The sequence below is a fragment of the Rhinolophus sinicus genome, chromosome 15 (genome assembly GCF_057876585.1).
Source record: "Rhinolophus sinicus isolate RSI-liver-muscle chromosome 15, RSI-T2T, whole genome shotgun sequence".
Lineage (NCBI taxonomy): Eukaryota > Metazoa > Chordata > Mammalia > Chiroptera > Rhinolophidae > Rhinolophus > Rhinolophus sinicus.
This window is the reverse complement of record NC_142515.1, coordinates 117,428,075-117,449,989: the sequence shown is the minus strand read 5'-3', so window position 1 is coordinate 117,449,989 and position 21,915 is coordinate 117,428,075. Positions and strand designations below refer to the sequence as shown.

At 36.4% G+C, this 21,915-nt stretch overlaps 1 protein-coding gene across 8 annotated transcripts in view; it reads right to left on the bottom strand.

Annotated features, from left to right (window-relative positions):
- INPP4B (inositol polyphosphate-4-phosphatase type II B) overlaps positions 1-21,915 on the bottom strand; it is a 579,259-nt gene that overhangs the window by 79,206 nt on the left and 478,138 nt on the right. For all 8 annotated transcript variants that reach the window (XM_074338475.2, XM_019730782.3, XM_074338478.2 and 5 more), the window contains 2 exons: positions 13,970-14,173; positions 1,520-1,679 (listed from right to left, as the gene is read on the bottom strand). In XM_074338475.2, the coding sequence (XP_074194576.1) occupies positions 1,520-1,679; positions 13,970-14,173 (364 nt within the window). The remainder of the gene's footprint in view (positions 1-1,519; positions 1,680-13,969; positions 14,174-21,915) is intronic.

Below are 21,915 nucleotides of genomic sequence, written 5' to 3'. Positions count from 1 at the left end.
TTTGGGAACATCAAAACAAAACAAAAAAAGTGGCAAAATCTAGTATCCCTTATCTAATTTCTGCTAAAAAATATTATTTGAAAACATCTCAATGAACAGAACAAGTCACTAAAATGGATTCTGCTTCCTTACATCACTTTGCAGATAATGTCTGGCTTATACTTGATAGTTAATGTTCAGTTAAAGAAAATAGAACTATATGATTTTCTTTATGACATATGTCATGTCAAGCTTTCATTTTGATTCATGTAAAGTTATGGAACTGGACTAGATACATTAACTAATAAAACTGATATTATTAAAAAAATTTCCCATATACACTTAGACCAAGTAGGTGTGAACATAAAGAACATTAGTTTAATCTTTCCACGTATGTGACTGTGCTGTAGAAGATGAGGACCACTTACAATAAGAAAACTTTAGAAAGCCATAGTTTCCGAAATGATTTAGAAATGGTTCCACTGTTAAGTGATGAAAGATTGATATTTTACATAATTAAATTGCTGATGAAAATGTGAGTAATGAAAAAATCAGGAAAATAAACTGGAAAAACATAAATCCAACTTTATAAGCATTCATATTTTCTTATGATTCATTTTCTTCAAGTAAAAGGAAAAGCAGATTTCAGAAGAGGATAGAGAGACACTGTTTATTTTCTCTGAAGACTTAAGATAGCAAACAAAAGGGTTGGGGAAACTCTAACAGCAGTTCTTACTACCATAAAAAATATAGATATCCATCTTGGTTTTTGTTGTTAAGATTTAACAAATTAACAACAACAAAAAAGCCATTTATAGGGACACAACCATAATTAAAATTTTGATTATATTTGCTAGTCAATCTTGTAATAAGCCATATATTTGAAAGTATCTATTATATATCTGTCTATCTATAGACACACATATATATATACCCACAAGTGTATGCACATATATGCATGAGTGTATATGTGTGTGTGTATCCATGGATCCATGAAAATCTAGACTTACCAATATGTCTTTGGAATAATGCACAAACATATTCTTCTTATATGAAATCAAATCTTATATGTTTTTTTAGATAATTCACAAAAATATTCCTCAGAATAAGGCAAAAAGCATTTTATCATATTGCATTCTTTTCAGGAACCATTATGAGATACTGTGTTCTGATATCCCTCAGTTTATAAGACTTGTAAGAGCAGATGCTTGTTTTTCTTCCTAATAAAATTTTGGAGGAATGCGTAAAAGTAGATTAAACTATGTCAGACTCTTTAAAAGAAAACACTGTTCTTCTTTCAAGAAGGTTGTTATGTAGCAAAAGAAAAAAAAAAAAAGAGCATTGCAAGCAGTTCTGAAAACACAACTGAGATGCAATTTGATAAATAGCCTTCCATCATCCAAGCCAGAGCGGTGGAAAAGCATGCTATCAGCACTTTCATCAAAGGCACTATTGACTCCTCTTTTTCTATCTCGTTTTATCATGACTTTCTCATTTTGTTTACTAAATCAATGATTGGGGGGAAAAAAAGATTCCTTACCCCTTGGATGAGATATAACGGAGTCCACCACAGAAGGCTGCTTTTCTCCATCTCTGCTGCTGCCACTGCTGCCTTCACTGGCGCCATCCCTGTCAATCAGCTTGTCCACCATGGCAATGACGCAGTTCAGGCTCTTCCCCACGTTGGCCCACACTCTGTCCTGCAAAGAGCATGAGCATCACTACACATTCTTATTGTACAAACAGGATAAGGCAGAAGCTGATAAATCCATTTCAGAGAAGCAGGGAGAGGGATAGTCGTAAGAATGCAGACTGAGTGACTAAGTCTATCACTCCCATTAATTTGGCCAGACGATGGCTATACAAGAAATCTATTTTCTCTTAATAAAGCAAAATTTAAGTGTTCAGAATCTTTTTATTTAGTTCATTATTTTTCTCTGTCATAAAGCAATGATGAATTACCATACACGATGAATCCATAATTGAGCTCAAAGTGTGAAATTTTAAACTGGATATATCTATTTTTCCTTAGCAGTACTAAGAAAGCGAAGACACGCCAATATTTTTAAAGACTGGCCAACACTTGCACTAGAAATTTTTGTTTTTCTTTTTGCTGAGATAACATATACACAACCTAAGCTTAGTCTTTTAACCGTTTTTAAGTGTACAGTTAGTTCAGTGGCATTAAGTATATTCACATTGTTGTGTAACATCACCACCATCCATCTCCAGAACTTTTTCATCTTCCCCAACTGAAACTGTGTACCATTTAAACATGAACTCCCCATTCTGCCCTCCCTCAGCCCCTGGCAACCATCATTCTACTCTCTGTGTCTATGAATTTGACTAGTCTTAAAGTAGAGTAAAGAAAAAGTAACGTTTGTAGCCAGTAGAGAGATCTTTATTGGCATGAGTAAAGCACGTTCATTGATGACCAACAACCATATAGTAAGAGGTTATGTGGTAAACAGCAAAACAACATCTAACTCATTAAATGCTTAGAGGACACGAGCTGGGAGGGTGTTTGTTGGGGGTTAGAAATTGAGCAGTTTATTATGTAATACTAATACGCAATGCATACATAATCAATTATTTTATTAAAGGCACACTGAACAGCTGACCCTGAGCAGACTCATCTTATTCTTTATCTTTTGGGGAGGTGATCCTGACTAGCTGGTGGTGAGAACGCTGAACTGTTCTGGTCATGCTTCCTTCTCTGTTACGGCGTCTACAAAGTAAATTAAAGTTATCAATTTGATTTGCACTTCTATCTCTAATACTAGACTATGAGTTACTTGGGAGCCATGTCCTCACTATATTGTGCATGGCCTGAAAGAAAGGCAGAGAGAGGGGAGGGAGCAAAGGAGGGAAGAGGAGAGAGAGGACGCCACACAGAGACAGATGAAGACTGCTTTTATATCACCTGGCATATGAACACGAGCTAGTTTAACCTCAGACACCATCAAATATGTTTAGTGTTCCCGATTCAGTTTAAGAGATGAGGGGGTATCAGGTAAAAGATGGTGAATAACATTTGATATTAAAACATTGTAACCAGACTAGAAGTTCCATTTGACTGCAAAGACTTGACTCTTCCCCTGCGATTTCCCATGAAACTGAGGCACACAGCAGGAATTCCTCTTTGTGAAATTACCAGAACTCCAGGGACAAGCTAGACAAAGGAAGGTGAGGAGAGGACGCCCAGGAGGGGTCCGGGAGAGGTGTGTGTCACCTCACAGGAGCAAGATTCCGTTTCAGTTATCTAAGACTTGAAAATGAGCCCAATGGCAGGCTCAGGATGAACGACTCTGCACAAAGGACGGGGTGGTCACGTGTACTCTTAAGTCTGAAAGAAAGAATGGCATATAATCAGGAATGGAGCAATCCTTGGCTAAGGGTTCAAGGGACATTAGTGGCCAACATTAATAGAGGACAGTGTCAGTATCAAGGCCCAAAATCCATTCATGTGACCGGGATATAAAACAGGGAGGAGAGATGACAATTCAGTTCCTACGAGAGTGGGGTGCAAGATAATTATTTTGGAACTGGGAAGCTAAAAATGGGTGGGTAAGATTCTGAAGAGGAGTTTTGAATATCGGATTTCTCTCCTAAATTCGCCATTTTCTGTATGAGCTCTGGGAAAACATATACACAAAGGAAAACAACCAGCCAAAACAATCTTGTTCTGATGATTATTTCTCACTGGGTTGGTTCATGGGGTAAATTCTTTTTGCTTAGATTGCTTCTTCAGCTGGGTCCTACTCCACTTTCTTCAGTAACTGAAATCACACAAAGTATTTTAGACTCTTCCCATCAAGAAGAAAGGCTGGTTAGTAGGGAGAAGAGAATGGCAACATAAGAATGCCGCAGCAGTACATGGGGCTTCCAAACCCCTTCCCTTCCAGGCCTGGGGAACAGCCTCCAGACGCAGTTCTGCTCCTCAGCCACAGGAGAGGTTTAGAAACAAAACACAACAGTAAACAACAACCACCTGTCAGAATAACAGCTTGCTAGGCCTTTTCCCCTTAAAACAGTAGCCATTATTCTACTATGTCCCCTGCTGTATGAAGGAAATAATGGAACATCGGAGGGTAGGCTCCTTTATTAAATGGAGTCTAACTGGTGTCCTTGACCTTAATGGAGGCTTCAGACAACCCAACTTCTTAGAAGTGAAGTAGCGATAAACTCTTGCAATGAGGGGGACCTAGCAGCAATCTTCATTCCATTCTGAGTCAGGTGTTGATCTGGGTCCATATTTATTTCTGGGTTAGGATCTAAGATAACATGCAGGTCAAGTTCAGTAGCAATGGATGCAGAAATGTGATGGATGTAGCAATGAGTAGCCAAGAGGAAATTACACGTGGCAGAGTGATCCATGAGGGCAGGGGCCATGGTGCTTACTCAGCACACCACACATTTATGATCTTGGTAGCATTAAGACAAATCCCAACTCCTTTGAATCAGCAGTTAACTTACTAAAAAAAAAAAAAAAAGTTCAGCATTACTTAGCTGATCAATTTTTCTAGGGCAAATTTTTGATTAGCAAGAATGAGAAGACTAAACCAGAGCTGATATGGGGGCGAGGGCGGGGGGGGGGGTCCAAAGTAGCCCTGTCATTATCTATAGCTCCATGTACAATTCCCCACTTGTCATTGCCAATTTCTGAGGGCTTTTGATTAGATCCAGCTGCTGAATTAACAAGGCCAACTGCCGTCTTTATAAAGAAGCTTCAATTTATCCTTGAGTTGACTGAGCGCAATTTGCACTATACTGGCCTAGTTCAATACTGCAAACCTATCTTTACCTAGACTGTTAGATGAAAGAAGTTGTACTTAAAATACTCCATGGCACAAACTGGCACATGTATGGCCCAAGCTACATAATACACACACATCTGCACACACGCACACATCATGTCCACTAAAAATAGCCAGACAGTGACATCCATCAGGATTAAGTGAGGTTCCCCAACCTTTGCTTCCTATTGATCTTCCTGTTTAACTTCACCTATGCACTCAGGTAACAATCCCTGACCTTCCTTTCCCAGTAGCCAGACTGCTGGCCTTACCCTGAAATTCAGTCCCTGGACACACAAGGATTCAGATAACCGCTAGCGTTTCTCCAGAATTGACCTCTCGATGTTCCGCTGGTTTGGATCTTGCCCAGACTGATATATCAGCTATCACACCAACAGGTCTATACAGGACGGCCACATTTATCTTCATCGATCAACGTGCTCATGTGATCAGTCCTCTGATCAAAAGCAGGCCAGTACTGCAGCAAGCACTCCCTCTTCTCTCAGCACAGAGGCAAGTCTATGCTTGGGTCGTCCTAGATAATTCTCCTTATTTCTCGTTGGTCTTCAAAATGAAAACTTCACCCAGGTCCATCTCCTAATATTTGTATCTTGACACATGCTGCTCTGTAGGCTTAGAATGCCTTCTCCCTTCTCCTCCATCAATCCCAAACCTCACCCCTTCAATTCTCACCATCTCCACGAACAGTTCATGCTACTTCCCTCTGCCTAACAGCCTAACACATTTTTCCTTTCTAAAGTGGGTTCTATGAGGGGAATGACTATTATATATATTAATCCTTTTATTCTCGGGTCCTAATACTCATCAGGTGATAAATAAAAGAATAAATGAATGAATGAATGAATGAATGAATTAAAGAAAGAAGTTCTTTTTTTTCATCTTCACTACCCTTCATATAACTTCCATCTGAATCTTTTTGGCATTTTTAATGACGATCACACAACCAGCTCCATTCTGGGAATCTCTCTCTTTACCTCTGCTTGTTTTATGAGTGCTGGCCATTCACTTGAATTGAATGCTATGGGTGTTGAGGTCAGGATCCATATTACATCCTTCATGTGTTCTTCCCCAAGTACCTATAGCTTTGCTGTGTAACATGCACGTTTAATTAACATCTGTGGGTGGACTGAATAACCTGATACTTAAGAATAAAAAGAAATTAAGATACAATGATGGCCACATGCTTCTTGAATTAAAGTGAGAACTAAGCTCATACTCTGAATGGCTGAGTTCACCCTAATAAATGCCCCATCAGGCTAAAGCTTTCAATTCAGTGAAAATATTAAATAAAGCATTTTGTTTAATAACAAGTAAAAAAAATTCCACTGACAGACTAAGGCTTTCAATTTTGAATTGGTAATTGGTAATTGGATGTTATCTGTACACCATTAGATAGTTGCAAAACTGGGTGAATTATATGATGTTATTAGTTAGCGTGCTACGTACAACCAATTTCCAGGATTGATAATTTTTTTTAAAACTCAATATACCCTGATATATCAATAGTCTGCCTGTATATACCTCAACATTTCTTTCAACAATTCATTAAGTTTGGGGGATTTAAAATTTCTGCCTGGAAAGTAATGTCTCACTATTCACATTAGAATGTATTCAAGTTTAAGGACACTTCATCTAAATGTAATCATAGATTTCTAAAGTGAGTGTATGCAAGTTTGCATTTTTATTACATACAGACACATCCAAATATCTGACATTGAAACAGGCATCGTAAGAGTCGGGAAAGTATCCAAGGAGGTGATGGTATCCAATTTAAAAGTACAGGAAAATCACCATCACATTAATAAAAATAAAATATGTCTGTGAAAAACACTGGTTTGACTTGAAGAATGAACTACTGATTCAGCAGATCTATCCATTCACTTATTCCTACATTCACTCTGGAAAAAAATACCTGGAACCGATATAGACAAAACACTGTGTTAGGTACTATTATAAAAACCGGGACTGAAGGTGAATGTATAAACTGCATGTGGGGAAATCTAGAAATTGGCAGGATTTCATGAATATGCATGCACATAAAGATCTCATTTGGGGTTTCTCTTCTTTAATAGAACATTTGTGCATTTTAATGGGCAGCCATGAACTTTGCTTAATCACCTTTTGCGGACTTTAATATCAAATAAGTATTCAAAGCACATTTTTCTTCGGTGAAATGGACTGGAGAAGTTCAGGAATGTTCTCATCCATCAAAAAAAACAGATGATAGAACACAGTCAGTTGCCATAAAGGGAACTGGCCTCATTCTCCCTGTCTTTGCCTGCCCTTCCTGATGGGGAGAATGGGTGCTTTCAATGTCCTCTCTTCATTATAAGATTAACAAATTCACACAACTTAGTGATAAAAAAGAAAAGGCTGGGACAAGGGATAAATAGTTGCTTACAACTCATATTTGATGAGAAAAATCTAAAATTATTTCTTTGTAACTAGGACCTTTGTAATTGGCACATGAATAATCCAATGAAGCTAAAATTACCAGCATTGGGTTTCTGGAAGCTTCTGGAGGCCTCAACTCACCATGTCCTTAACTTTGGTCATCTCTGAGTTCTGTGTCCATCTTGACTTTTACCACTTTCTAGGGAGATATTCTGAAGATGACTTGAACAGTCACCACAAAGTGGATTATGACACTGGTAAATATGCACTAAGGAGGAAATGATATAATGGTACTTTTGACTGGAAAAGAGAAACAAAATCCTCAAAAGAATTCATGAATTCTAGTGGGGAAAAAGGTACCTCACCTAGTACAGAGATATATTAAATTTAAATACTCTATGCTTCAAGTAGAAAGGTAAGTACAAACAATAATCTGAGGGCAAATTTCAAAGTCATTAATATATTCTACAAATGAGTATTGAGCACCTTTTGATGTGCAGGTATTCTGCTAACTGTGGAGATACAATAGTAAACATGGTCTTGTTTTTGCCCTTTAGGAGATGATAAAACTTATGAACACATGGAAGAAACAGATCTATAAACAACTGATTGCAATTCAGTGTTCATGAGGCTGAGTGATCATGGAATGCAAGAATAATGCTTTAATACACAAAATGTTTTGGAGCTAAATGCATATATATATTACATTATCTATCTATTTATCATCTATCTATCTATCTAGCTATCTATCTATCTATCCATCCATCCATCTATCATATAAAATTTGGAAATAAATGGCCATAGTTTAGTGGACATTTTACTCATTTAGATAACTAAGCTATAAGGTGTTGCTTTAGAAAAGTTAAATCATAGGTTAGGATTGAGTTGTCTGTGACAATTACCCCCCCAAAATGAGAATAATTTATTTCCTTCTTATTAAGATCAGGTCAATGATTTCACATACCTGAACTGAATGTCAATTTACGCAGGTACTTCTGCATTATGCACGGCCTGAACAATTTTCCCTACAGGTAAGGTCTAAGATGGAGACAGAAGCTGGCAAGGATGTGGAGAATACGGATCACTGCAGATTGCCTGTGGAGGTATCTGGCAAAATATCTTTTATCCTCAACAGTTAGTAGTATTTTGTAATTGTCTCTGCTCACTGCTACCACTTACGGTGATATAAATGACTCTATCAATACTCCTGTCAATCTCAAGCAGTCCTATGTGTTCTAGACATCGTTAGAGAAAGGTATAGTGCCAAGAGAACGGTGAGACGTTGATAAAGAATACATCAGAAAGGGGTTCATGTAAATCATACTCCAAAATGCAATCTTTGGGAATACTGAGTTACGGAGGAGCCTCATTTTGTTCATATTATATGTGGACTTTAGTAACAGGATGCCTGACATAACTATTGCTGTGAATTTGTGCACTTGTTTCTATAATCTATAAAATTATTGAAAAATCATTATGGATGATTGTGGCTCATCTATTTTTTATGTGACATAAAGGCATTTTACCTTAATAAGGCATAGCAAATGTTCTCCTCCCTTAAGAATGGAAAATACAATTTAAAATTTGATCCCACTGTTCTAGAGAACAGTTTAATTACTGGAAGTCACAAAAACTGGGTCAACTTAATACTTTGGTTGGATAACATGCTTTCATAGTTGGGAACAAGCTAATCTTGGAATCCCAGCTGTTGGAAGCATCTGCTATAGAAATGTAGAGGGAAAAAAGCAATATGTAATCTTTACCAGCTAAAAGATGAAAAATGCTATATTAGCCTATTTCTTTGCTCAGATTATCATAAAATCCCAATATTCCTTTGGAATTTAATTGTTTATTAACTTTTTAGGAAAATCAACCTTTAAATAACTCAATCATTTAATAAGTAAAATTCAGCAAATAACAGACTTTTTCTGTCAGTGATCATTTGAGTTTCAATCTCTTCCATATTGACTAGATAATTACTGTCTAGATTCATGTCGTCAATTTTGCACCAAAATAAGTTTAAAAGAGGAATGCTTTACACTGATTTAGAATTAATATTCTTTCTTGTGACCTCAAAATGAAAGATTTTTACATGTATCAGCAGAGTAGAATTCAAGAGTAATTTACTAACATACATTTACTTTCCCAATATTTATTATAAGAAGCTACATGCAATTGTTAACATTAGGCAATTGTTAAAACTGTAGTTATTGTAGGAAATGAAATAAAACAAACAGATTTTTTAAATGGAGCTTGTGCAAACCTAAACCAATCTAAATGATCAGAGAATATTTTCACATGATATCACAGAAACCCAATTAAATTAATTTAAAACACTGAATTATTTCAGGAAGTTGACTGGACTTGTAATCAGTGCTGAAACTTTTCTAACACCTAATTAACTGAAAAAGTGGTAACAAAATTATGTTTCCAATTCATTTGAAGCACAATCTCTAAAGGCATTTTCAATTACCTACATTTTCTTTGAATTTACTCAACTTTTAAAAGTTAGATAAAGCTTTCAAAATAATGTTAAATGGTTATAACTTTGGTGAATTTTTTTTTCTGTAATTTTAAAAGGGATTTTCATCTCTTGACAAAAAAGTCTTTTGAATAGAAAGTAGTTACTAAGGAAAATTAATAAGCATGTTATGTAACAATCAAACTTGTTTACCGTTGGCAAATAGAGTAAAATTATATTAGGAGGAGAGAGTTACAAGTAACTTTTCTGATTGGGAAAGATTTTCCTTATAATTGTAAATTTAGACAAAGCATTGATATGCTTTCTAGAAACAGTGGGTTCTGGAGGAAATACGGGAATTATATGAAAGTAGATGAAGTGAGAAATGCAGATCTTCATTATTACATTTCTGTTTGCCTTTGAAGGAAACCAAGAAAAGCTGAGAAACTGAGAAGACACTCCTGCATCACCTAGAAGAAAACAATCAGGACGACTTTGTCCTGTGTCAAAACTACCAAAGTATTCCCATGAGAATGATGGAGGGTGAGCCAATAACCTTACAGACTCCTGCAGCGACCTGGCTGGCCGGCCCTTCACAAGGACGGAAATTCTTCCTGATTTTTTCAAATCTTGCATAAGCTCCTTCACCCATTTTCTTTGATGCCTATTTGAAACTTTAATCAGTCTCCTCTGCCCATTCTCCCTGTTCCTTTCTCTTTGTACATGATTCTACTTTAAGGATAAAAGACACCATCCAGGTTAGTATTTAATATACAAAGAACTCATACAACTCAATAGAAAAAAATAAAAACGTGTAGAGGAACTGAATAAACATTTTTGCAAAGAAGAAATACAAATGGTCAACAGGGCCGTGAATAGGTGCTCAACATCACTAATCACAAGGGAAATGCAAATCAAAACCACAATGAGCTATCTTGTCACACCTGTCCTCAAAAAGACAAGAGACAGCAGGTGTTGGCAATGATGTGGAAAAAAGAGAACCCTCATACACTGTTGGTAGGATTATAAACTGATGCAGCCACTATGGAAAACAGTATGGAGGTTCCTCAAAAAACTAAAAATAGAACTACCTTATGACCCAGCAATTCCATCCTGGGTATTAAACCAAAGAAAACAAAAATACCAATTCAAAAAGATACATGCACCCCCATGTTCATTACAACATTTTCACAATAGTCAAGGTATGGAAAAAAACCCCCAAAACCTAAGTGTCCATTGAAAGGTGAACGGATAAAGAAAATGTGATATATATATATTTGAACACACACATATATATACACACACACATATGTATATGTACACATACACACACACCACACACAATGGATATTATTCAGCCATAAAAAAAGAAGAAAATCCTGCCATTTGCAACAACATGGATGGAGCTTGAGGGCATTACGCTAAGTGAAATAAGACAAATGGAGAAAGACAAATACCATATGATTTCACTTGGAATCTGATAAAACAAAACATAGAAACAAAGAACAGATTGGTGTTTGCTAGAAGTGGGAGGGTGGGAAAAATGAGTAAAGGGGGTCAAAAGGTACAAACTTCCAGTGATAAGATAGGTAAGTTCTGGGATATAATATATAGCATTGTGATTATAGTTAACAATACTATATTGTATATTTAAAGTTGCTAAGAGAGTAGATCTTAAAAGTTCTCATCACAAGAAAAAAATGTGTAACCATGTGAGGGGATGAATGTTAACTAAATTAATTGTGGTGATCATTTCCCAATATATATCAAATCATTATGTTATATACCTAAAACTAATACAACGGTGTATGTCAATTATATGTCAATCAAACTGGAAAAATATTTTAAACAAACAAAAATAAGCCCACCAACCCTACCCACTCTCACAAAACTCCATCTTTACAGCTTCCCTGCAGTCGCAGAAAAAAAACAACTTCTGCCTCGGACTTGTTTTCTACCTGCATACTAGAATTAATTCTCTTCTCTCCTTACTCTATTGGTCTTCTCTTCTCTGACTCTCAAATGGCTTTTGGAGTATACACAGGCCCAATTTTCACCACCTTTAAACCAAAACAAGTAAACAAAGAATAATAACACCTCTCTTCCCCCCCTCCCCCACCCTCTGCCAGTTAATACGTCTAAAAGGCCAACTTATACTCTTTCTGGAATGGTTCACTTCTATTCACATTTTCATCTTAAGAATTATTTCTGGAAATTCCACCATGACTACCAGACTCCTACTTGATTCTGTGTACAACCCACCGTGCACGGCAACTGCCATTTGTCTTGCAAGGCTGTGGAGAGTGTGGTTCACCTCTGTGCCCTTATGAAAAGTGGACATTTGGAGATAGCGTGGGACACCAGGAGACCGTCCCGTGAACATGAACATTGTTGGTTCCCAGTAAACCTCCTCAGCTCACAGTATGTTTCCCACACTCTTCCATCGTTTTCCATCACTAGAGGGTTCTGTATAGAAGATGTTGAGTTGACGTCATATTGTAGAGCCTATCTTCTACCATCTGTCTCTCTCCATCCTTTGTACAAAATGTCACAACATTTTGTAGCTATTTCTTAACATGTTTTTATCTACAACTAGACTCTGAGCTCTAGGACCTAAAAAGACCTAGTGTTCCTTCCCTTCACATCTGGAACACCTAGGATTTAGAAGTCTCAAAATTACCTAAAGAAAAGGAAATAAGGAAGGAGGGAAGGAGAGGGACATTTTGCGTAGCAGGAGGAAGGTGAGGTGTGGGGAGGGTTTGCATAACACAGTAAGGGAAAAATTATGAAAACAAGAGACACCCAATTCGAAAATTCTCACTTGATTTAATATAAAATGGTGGTTGTTTGTCAAAAGTTGAATGCTTTATGTTTGGTGAAATGAAATACAAATTCTTTTCTGCATTTACCTAAATTCTTAAAATTCACAATACTCATTTTATGAGAAATCGATTTTTCCCATTTCCCTCAAGGGATCGTATTGATCCTCATAGTAAGATTATATAATCTACATATCCTGAAAAGGAAAACATACAGCAATAATACTAAAGTCATCCGATGCATGTGCCCAGGCCTCTCCAGGTAACGGAGCATTATCACACAGGTACATCATTAATCTCACGACCACCCTAAGAGCGAAGCAGAACAGCTGCTGTTATTTTTACTCTACAATTGAGAAAATTGAACTTCAGAGAGGTTAAGAGGTGCGAACGCCTCGGAGCTGTGAATAAATTGAAGAAGAAGGTGAGGTAAAAGGGAGAAATATTAGATTTGCTCTTTTGAAAATGCTTCAGTGAGAGAAATGCAATCTTAATCAGCAACAACAAACACTTATTCAGCATTTACCTCTTGGAACCCGGCTCTGTTTTCCCTGTGATAGAAATTTTATCAGAAGAAAGAGCAGGCATCACTTCATGGTCCTTCAGACTGCAATTTTTTCTTGAGAGATCTGGGCCTTTCAAATAATTTACTCCCTGAGCATTTTTAAATTTTAGGGTGGCAGGAAAAGTAATTGTTAACTGTTTAACATCGAATACAGCTAGCATACATATTCTTGGTTAAACATGATACTGTAGAGAGTTTCCTTCTGTGTCTGCGTAGGACTTACAGAGACCTTGGATAATTAACAGGTATTGACTCAGGAATAACAAACACCCTGTTCCCCCTCACTTTCACATTTCTCCTGTCTTATTCTGACCAACTAGAGTTCCAATCCACCCTGGCTTCTTTTGTTTACCTGGCTTTACTAGCTCTTTTTTCAGATGCTTTTATGTGGCTATGCTTCTGCCAATTTTAGAGGACCTGAAGCAACATATTTTAAATCATAGAATCATGAATGAGAGGGATTTAAGAGATCTCGATGTCCACAGCCATTTAAATGTTAATAAAATCTGCAGTGTGCCCAGAAATAAAACACTGGATTGCCACAATGAAAATACTTGTTGCATTCAAGTAGTGCATTATGGATAATTTCTGACTCTTTCTAAAAAACAATTTTAATGGATTATATTACCTTGGCAATAAATAAGAAAAAAAGCATTATAGTCTTGCAATTGTGACATCTTTGCTTTGATGGCATATTCTTGGTTATGTATATATGATTTATTTGACAGCAAATAAATTTTTATGTCAAAAAAATGCGATCAGGAATAAAACTTCCATTTATAATTTGCCCCTAAGGAAAAATGTGGTCTGTATAGCCACAATTTGTATTGTGATGGCTTTCCACCTTGTTTTGATGAAAAGCAGAGATTCTTATCATTCTGGCTTTCCTTCTCAGGACTGAACGTTGGGAGGCAAACAATGTGAAGAGACTCACCCACTCTTCCTCATCGTAGTCTGAATGATGGGGTATGGAGTCCTGCCTCCTCATTGGCGGGGGTGGGTCCTGGGGACAGCTCTCCTCCGTGCTGTTTTTAGGAGAGGGTGGCTTGTTCAGGACGCCTCCTGGCCTGGCAGTGTAAAGTGCTAAAAGAGCGCTTCTCACCAGCTGATCCTTAAAGGCATGTACAAAAAGCTCTGTCTGGAAAGAAATTGACAAAGATTAGAAACACCATGGTAGGCATCTCAGCACAGCGCTAGGGAAAGCTCAGCTGCAGATTTGTCGGTACTTCAGTGGCACGGTTGGTGGAAACAGACAGAAGGAATGGTTTACACCAACCAGGGGAACACAGTTCGGTTCTGGGACGCTGCCAAGGCCACGTCCTCCTGCTCTAAAGTTAATAGCGAGATTCTAAGTACACTGTCAGCACCGTCTGTGTTCTTGGCCCCCTTTCCTTCAGTTCCACATACTGTCTATGGAGATGGACTTCACTGGGGATAATCCTCTGAATACCATCTACCTTTCAAGTCATTCCAAATATACCTTAAAAGAAGATGTGATCGGACTATGGCTATTCTCCATTTTAAACAGAGGTAAAGGCCAAAGAAAGAAAGACATGTCTTCAAAAAGAAACTAGAGGCAGGAGACTTTTCTCTTTTCAGCAGCCTGGACAGATGCCAACAGTAGACAGGATATAGGCAGTCTTCCCCATGAAAACATTTGGCTTTTATTCTTATTATCACCCTCTAGCTGTCTCCTCCACCAAATGGTTTCAGTAATGCTCAGTGTTAACGAGGTTACTGTAAAACTTGCCACTGTAGATTTTACAAGCTGATGGTAAATACCTAGTAAGTACTAGAGTAACGATGGCTTCCCAACAATAAAGAACTTTACAGCTGTCCTTTGCAATTTCCTGATGAAATGTTTAGTAGCTTCACCCTGTAATACTGGAGGGTTCAGTAATTGATTTTCTGTGTTATAGTACACTTAACAGGCACGTGGCCTAACAATCTGTTTCAAGAGTAGAGAAATAACTCAAGCATTGACCGATATTGTTATCATATTCATATTTTGTAATCTGTTAGGAAGGGGCCCTTTAACTCATAGCATTATTTTCAATAGCAGATAATAGAATCACCATTTAATGAGACACTCTTGGAGGTAAAGCTGTAACTCAAGGTAATCATTTATTGGTGTACTCTCCACACGCAGTCAACAGTACAATGCCAAACGGGTGGTTACTAAATTGTCTCTAAATCATGCAATTAAAGAAAACCAATTAAACCATGTGCGAAACAAGTGACTCATACAATAATGTCCTATCTGCATAGTTACTTCTTTGCAATAGATCATAAAATTCTACTACAGGAAGGGACCTTAAAGTAGATAAGGAGACCAAAAAAGAAGTGTGGTGACCTCTCCGAGGGCAGTCGGCTTATTGGCAGCACACATGGAACAGATCCTGTTTTCTAACAAATCCAGTAGCTTCTTCCCTTACTCTATACTACCTACCAGCCACTAGCAGACTAATTGTTTTTGTCTTTCTTCCCCTTCTTCCCAACCCAACTCCTCAAGTGTTTTGAATAGCTACCAGCACTCATAATTAATTGTGTCCACAATTGCCCATGTAACTATCTTCACTGTTAAACTTTATTGGAGAAAACATAAAAAAAAACCCACAACCCTTTTTTAATCTATTAGTTATATTGAAGTCACGTTCAAGGTAAATAGTAAGAAGTATGAGAAATATATAAGAATAAAATGTTGGGAAATATTTTGATAAAAATTAGGAAATCAAAAGACAGCATTTTTATTAAAAAACAACAACAACTGATGGAAAAGTTGGCTAGACACTACTCAGACAAGTCAGTATCGTTATAGCAAAATGGGGAAATGTGTTGTTTACATAATTTTCCATATAACATGCATGTGTCCACTGATGTGAATTTAAGTATTAAAAATGTGAATTTATTTCCATTCAGCTTAACTGAACTGTTTCTCTGTTGATAGATTCAATAAAATCTTTTGATTCATTTTTAAAGCAAAACAGCTTGCCTTCTTTGAATTCCTGCTACTACAGCTCCAGTCTCCCTAACATTCACATAATTACTATGTAGCTGAGTATCACACCTAATGAAATCTTCTACGGTTCTTATAATTGTAATCATTTGCTTCCCATAGCATGCACACACAGAGATTCTACTTCATTTATTCAAATCTTATTTGCGGTGATTTATTACCAAGATATGGGAGATAATACAGTAGATTATTACAGTTTTAAAACCCTGAAGTTTTTTTTTGGGGGGGTAGCTGAATATAATACACGAAATCTTAAATGCAATAATTGCTGATCTTTTACTTTGGATCTATACTGAAACATTTATCTGACACCTTGGAAACTCTCTAGCTCACCTAGATCCTTTGCATAGAAATCACATTCTTTTAGAAAATTAAAAAAATTCCACCACGTGATCTGGAAAAATCTTAATTTTCTTGACCACATTACTTAGTAAAATGTAGATCAGTGTAGAATCTGATGTTTTATAGTCAAAATAAATCAGCTTGAAGAGATTAATGTAGTTGGTGAATCCTGACTCATCTGTATGTTGCTGTGCTTGCAAGTGAGATGGTACCAGGAAGTTAAAAGTCATGGCAAGGATACGAGCATGTCTCTGAGTTGCCTGTCGAGTCATAGTTCTGAAAACCTTTTTCCTTTTCTGACTCAGCTCACACTACAGAAAATGCAAAAAAAAAAAAAAAAAAAAAAATTGTCTAAATGTTACTGTACGGGTAGGCAACACAATTCATTTAAAATACCAGTGTAATACTGTACTAAAAAGCATACATTGAACAAAGGCAGATCGATTTCATTTGTTTGATATTAAAGAGAGAAATGTTATCAGAAAAATGAAATGCTTTCTTGCCTTACTGACATCTCTCCAATCCATATTCTCATACATTCACTTTCCAAAGTAACTTACAGAATTATCTGCAAGTATTAAAATACTAAAAAGTACTTCTCCTGGGAATGAATTTCCCAGTTTCCTGAATATTAATGGCAGAGGAATAGTTAGGATATGTTCATTGAAAACCACTCTTTCAAAGCAGAGAACTCAGCAAATTAAGCAAAGCCCCATTCTATCTAGAATCTCTTTATTGTCACTGAAAAAATTCAAAGCTATGCCTAATCCCACGCACAGTACAGAAATAGCCAATGTCATAAACAAGTGATTATAATTTTAGTAGTCATATAGATGGCAAGAAAACATCTTCTTTATTTTTAAATTTGATATGCTTAATTATTTCATAGGGCAATAATGCTATGCTCTGACTTTGGTGTACTGATGTATATTTACATATCCCATATTATATAACACATAACATTCCCTGAAGGAAAGAACATTGAACTTTCAGCCAAGAGTTATCTGACATCTGGGTAGCTCATATAAATTATTCTCTTGACCTCGGATAAATCACACAACCACTTTTTCCCAGTTTGTACAAAATTATAAGGCCTACCTGTGAAACCCTTCTGGGAGTTCATTGTAAACTGTAAAGTGCACTCTGCTATTTATGCTTCTCCTTTTTGACTGACCTTTTCAGTTTCCTTTGTTGATTCATAATCCCCTGATCACTCAGGGGACCCTAAGGAACCTTAAACTACTTTCTTTAAAGTATTTTTTTCCATTGGTAATGTAACCTCTTCTTCCATAACTCCAAGTATCATTTATGCGCCACGGTCTTTAAAATTCATTTCTACCCACCTCTTGGACCAGCACTGTCAACTGTTTTCACTTGAAAGTCTTTTGAGTTTAGAAGTCCCAGCCTGATTTCAAAAAAATTTTTTTTGTAATAAATGTGTTTTCCCCACTCTTCCATCTAAGTGATATCATTACTATCCAGCAACTCAGAATCCAAACATCTGGATCATCTGTAATAACACTTGTCTTTTGAATTAGTGATCAATTTCTACTAGCTATACCTTTTTAACAATGTCAAAGATTGACCCTTACTTTACATTCCCACAGTTAATCCCAGTTAAGATCCTTTCTATATTCCATGTGGGTAATTTCCATAGTTTCCTTACCAGCTGATATACTTTAATTTCTCTTTTTTTTCCCAGGGTGTTAACCAAGGCCACCGGTGTTAAAATCCAGAGTTCGGAGTCCCAGGTTAGAACTGCTGCATCAAAATCTGCTGCAGCTCCCCAAGCTCCTTTTAGCAAGCTCCCCAAGGAACAATGCTGACAGTTTGCGATGCTCAATAATTCAATAATTCAAATCCTCTGTCCTAGCTCACCCTACCTATTGCTATCGAGGAGAATTTCACAGAGCATGCCTCCAGTCCTTCCATACACAACAAACTTCTTGGTACCTACAGAACAGACATTCTCTTGGGTAAATAACTAGGAATGAAATGACTAGATCACATTTTTTAAAACTTGAGATACTGTTGAACAGTTTTCCCAAATGTGCAAATAATGGTGTCCCCATCAGTGATATATGAAAGTTCTAGCTGTCCCATATCCTCCCCAACTCTTCATAAGCTCATTCATTTTGATCTTAGCTATTCTAGTGGGTTGTTAGCTGTACCACATTTTAACTTATATTTTCATTTCCAAATAACAAAGGACGATGAACATCTTTTCACGTCCTTATTTGCCAACCATCTTTGGTGAAATGTCTTTTCAACATATTTGCCCATTTTTAATTGAGTCGTTTGTCTTATTAAGTTGTAGGAACACTTTATATATTCTGATACAAGTCCTTTGTCAGATAAATATTTTAGAAATACTTTCTCCTGGCCCATGACTTTCCTTTTCATTTTCTTCATAGTGTCTTTTGAAAACTTTAATGAAATTTTAAATTTGGTGGAGTCTTACATATCATTTGTTTTCTTTGTTTTGGGTCATGCTTTTTGTGTCCTATCTAAGAAATCTTTGCCTAACCCAAGACAGCAAAAATATTTCTCCTATCTTGTATTCTAAAAGTTTGTTTGATTTTTTTCTTTTAGCGTGTATATTAAGGTCTATATTCCACTTTTAAATAATTTTATATATATGTAAGGTAAAGATCAAAGTTCATTTATTTTGCCTATGGATATCCATCCAATTGTTCTGCATTATATGTTAAAAAGATATCCTTTCCCCAATACATTTCCTTTGCACTTCTGTGTGAAGTTATTTAAATGTGTATGTATGGATCTATTTCTAGATACTTTAGAATCCCTACTTTCTAGAATCTCCCAGATTCCATTTCATTTGATCTACATGTCTATACTTATACTAGTATGTTACAAACATTGTAATGAATTGGTATTTCTTAAAGAGTAAATATGTTTAAGTAAATTAAACATTTGGATTTTTTATTCTGTCCACATATTTACCATTCCTGGCACTCTATTCTTTTGTGTAGCTCCAAATTTTCCATGGTATCATTTCCTTTTGCCTAAGATTTTCCTTTAAAATTTGTTATAAGTCTGCTATTAAATTTGATTTTATTTGTCTAAAATAGTCTTTGCCGTTATTTTCCAGACATCTTTTGTAGATCTGGAATACCTTTTAATGTATGTCAGTATTTTGAAGATATCACTCCACTGTCTTCTGGTTTGCATAGTGTCTAATAAGAAGTCTGTTATAATTCTCATCTGTGTTCCTTTGCACCTAACGTGTCTTTTTTCTTCTTTCCTGGTGCTTCACAGTTTTCTTTTTTATCTATTTCTCAGCAACTTGATAATTATGTATTTATTTATTTATTTTTAAATGTTTATTCTGCTGGAGTACGTTTTGCTCCTTGAATCTGTAGATTCATTGTTTGACAAAATTTTGGTGACCATTTCAGCAGTATTTTTCTGTTCCCCTCTTCTTTTCTTCTGGGACTTTAATTACACGTATGTTAGATTTCTTGGTATTTTCCTATAAGTCATTCATGTTGTGGTTTATCTTTTACAGTCTTTTTTTCTGTGCTTCCTTTGAATGAATGCTGAGTTTACAAGTTCACTACAAAGTGACCAACCTGCTAATTCCACCCAGTACATACTATTTCAGAAATTGTATTTAACACTTTTCTGAGTTCTTTGTGATTTTGTTAATCTTCCATTTTTCTCCTCATCCTATTCATCTATCTACTAGCTGTATCATTTCTCATTTTGGGTCTGTTTCTATTGCTTAATTTTTCTTCAGGTTAGGGGTCATAATTTCTTCTTCATTGAATGCTTGCTATACACTTATTAAATGCTATTTTGTATTTTCCATTCTTGGTTGCTGGATTTTATTGTATTCTTTAAATAACGTTGGATTTTGTTCTGATGTGAAGTTATGTTACTTGGAATTGGTAAGGTCCTTTTACAAGACTTATTTTTAAGCCTGTTAGAGTGGAATCAGAGTAGCCTTTAATCGAGGACTGATTTATTCCCACTACGGGGGCCACATCCTTTTGAGGGCTCTACATATGCTGTATGTGTTACAAAGTCTTTTCCTCTGCTGGTGGGAAGATCAGCTATTCCCAGATCAGTGTGGCCAGCAGGGATTTTGCCTGCTTATTTCTGGTATTTCTTTCCCTGCTTTTGGGTAGTTTACTCTTATGCATACATATATCAGTACTTAAAGATTTAAAAGTACCCATTTATAGATCTCCAAAGCTCTCTGTGTGTGAAGCTCCCTCCTTTCTGGTACTGCATTCTGTGAAGTCCAGCCATCTTGGCATTCCCAAATTCCAATCTCTATCTCCTCAACTTGAGAAATTACTGTGTGGCTCCCCACACCTGGGTGACAGCCTGGAAACTGCCACCAGGGAGTAAGCTAGATGATCATAAAAATCACATCATTTTGTTATCTTTCCATGCTGCCTATTTTCCAACGCCTACAAATTAATTATTTGAAACATTTTGTTCAGTTTTCCTGTTTTTTCAGGTGAGAGGATCCATGTTACTCCATCATGGCCAGAAACAAGACGTTCTAATTCCATGTATTTTAGTGGACAAGTCTCATTTTTAATATGATTTTTCTTTCTTATCTTTACTTTTCCAATTATTTATGATTCTAATGAACACAGTTTTGTTTTCTAGATAATATTACTTATTTCATCAGTTAAATATTTACCATATGAGGGAGAGTCTGAACAAAAAAGAGAAAAAGAAGTTCTATTCTGAGGTTACACCATCATTTATACCAGTTCTTTTCAAATTCCTTAGAACACATACATCTATGTAAAACTAAGAGTGATTAAAGTGAATAAACAAATAGAAATTCCTTCTCAGCTCTGTAGGAGTATCTTCAACTTAACATACTGACTTCTTGGCATCTTTATTAAGGAAAATAAGGCATTTAAGAAAATCCTGAATTAAGTTTTAGAAAATGCTGTTACTTTTATTTGAATACATTAGAAGGCTTTGGTATACTATGTTAAAGTTGAACTTGACTAGGAATTGTGACACAATCCTTTTTGTTGTTGTTTACCATTTCACAATTCTAATATGCTAAGGTACTCCATTCTTTTAAAAACCACTTAAGTTGTAAAAGTTAAGGACCAACTCTACGTAGCATTAATTCTATAGCATCGAGTATACTACCACACACAATTAGGTGCTCACTATTGCTTTTTGATGAGCAAGAGAATGATGACTATCTCAACAAGGTCTATTAATCTCTGTAGAATGAAGAATGCAATATATTTTTTCAGTTTGTATTTTCTTACATTATCCCTTTCTTTCCTTCTCTCCCTCCCTCCCTCCCTCCCTCCCTCCCTCCCTCCCTCCCTCCCTCCCTCCCTCCCTCCCTCCCTCCCTCCCTTCCCCCGTCCCACAGATTTGCACACTATTAGTCTAGGGAAAAGGAAAATGCATTTTTATCCAACTTTATTATTAACCTTTCACATCTTATGTTAGAAAGTTGGCCTATGCTTTGTCTGTTGAAACCATTCGGATAAACTCAGAGTATGCCTTTG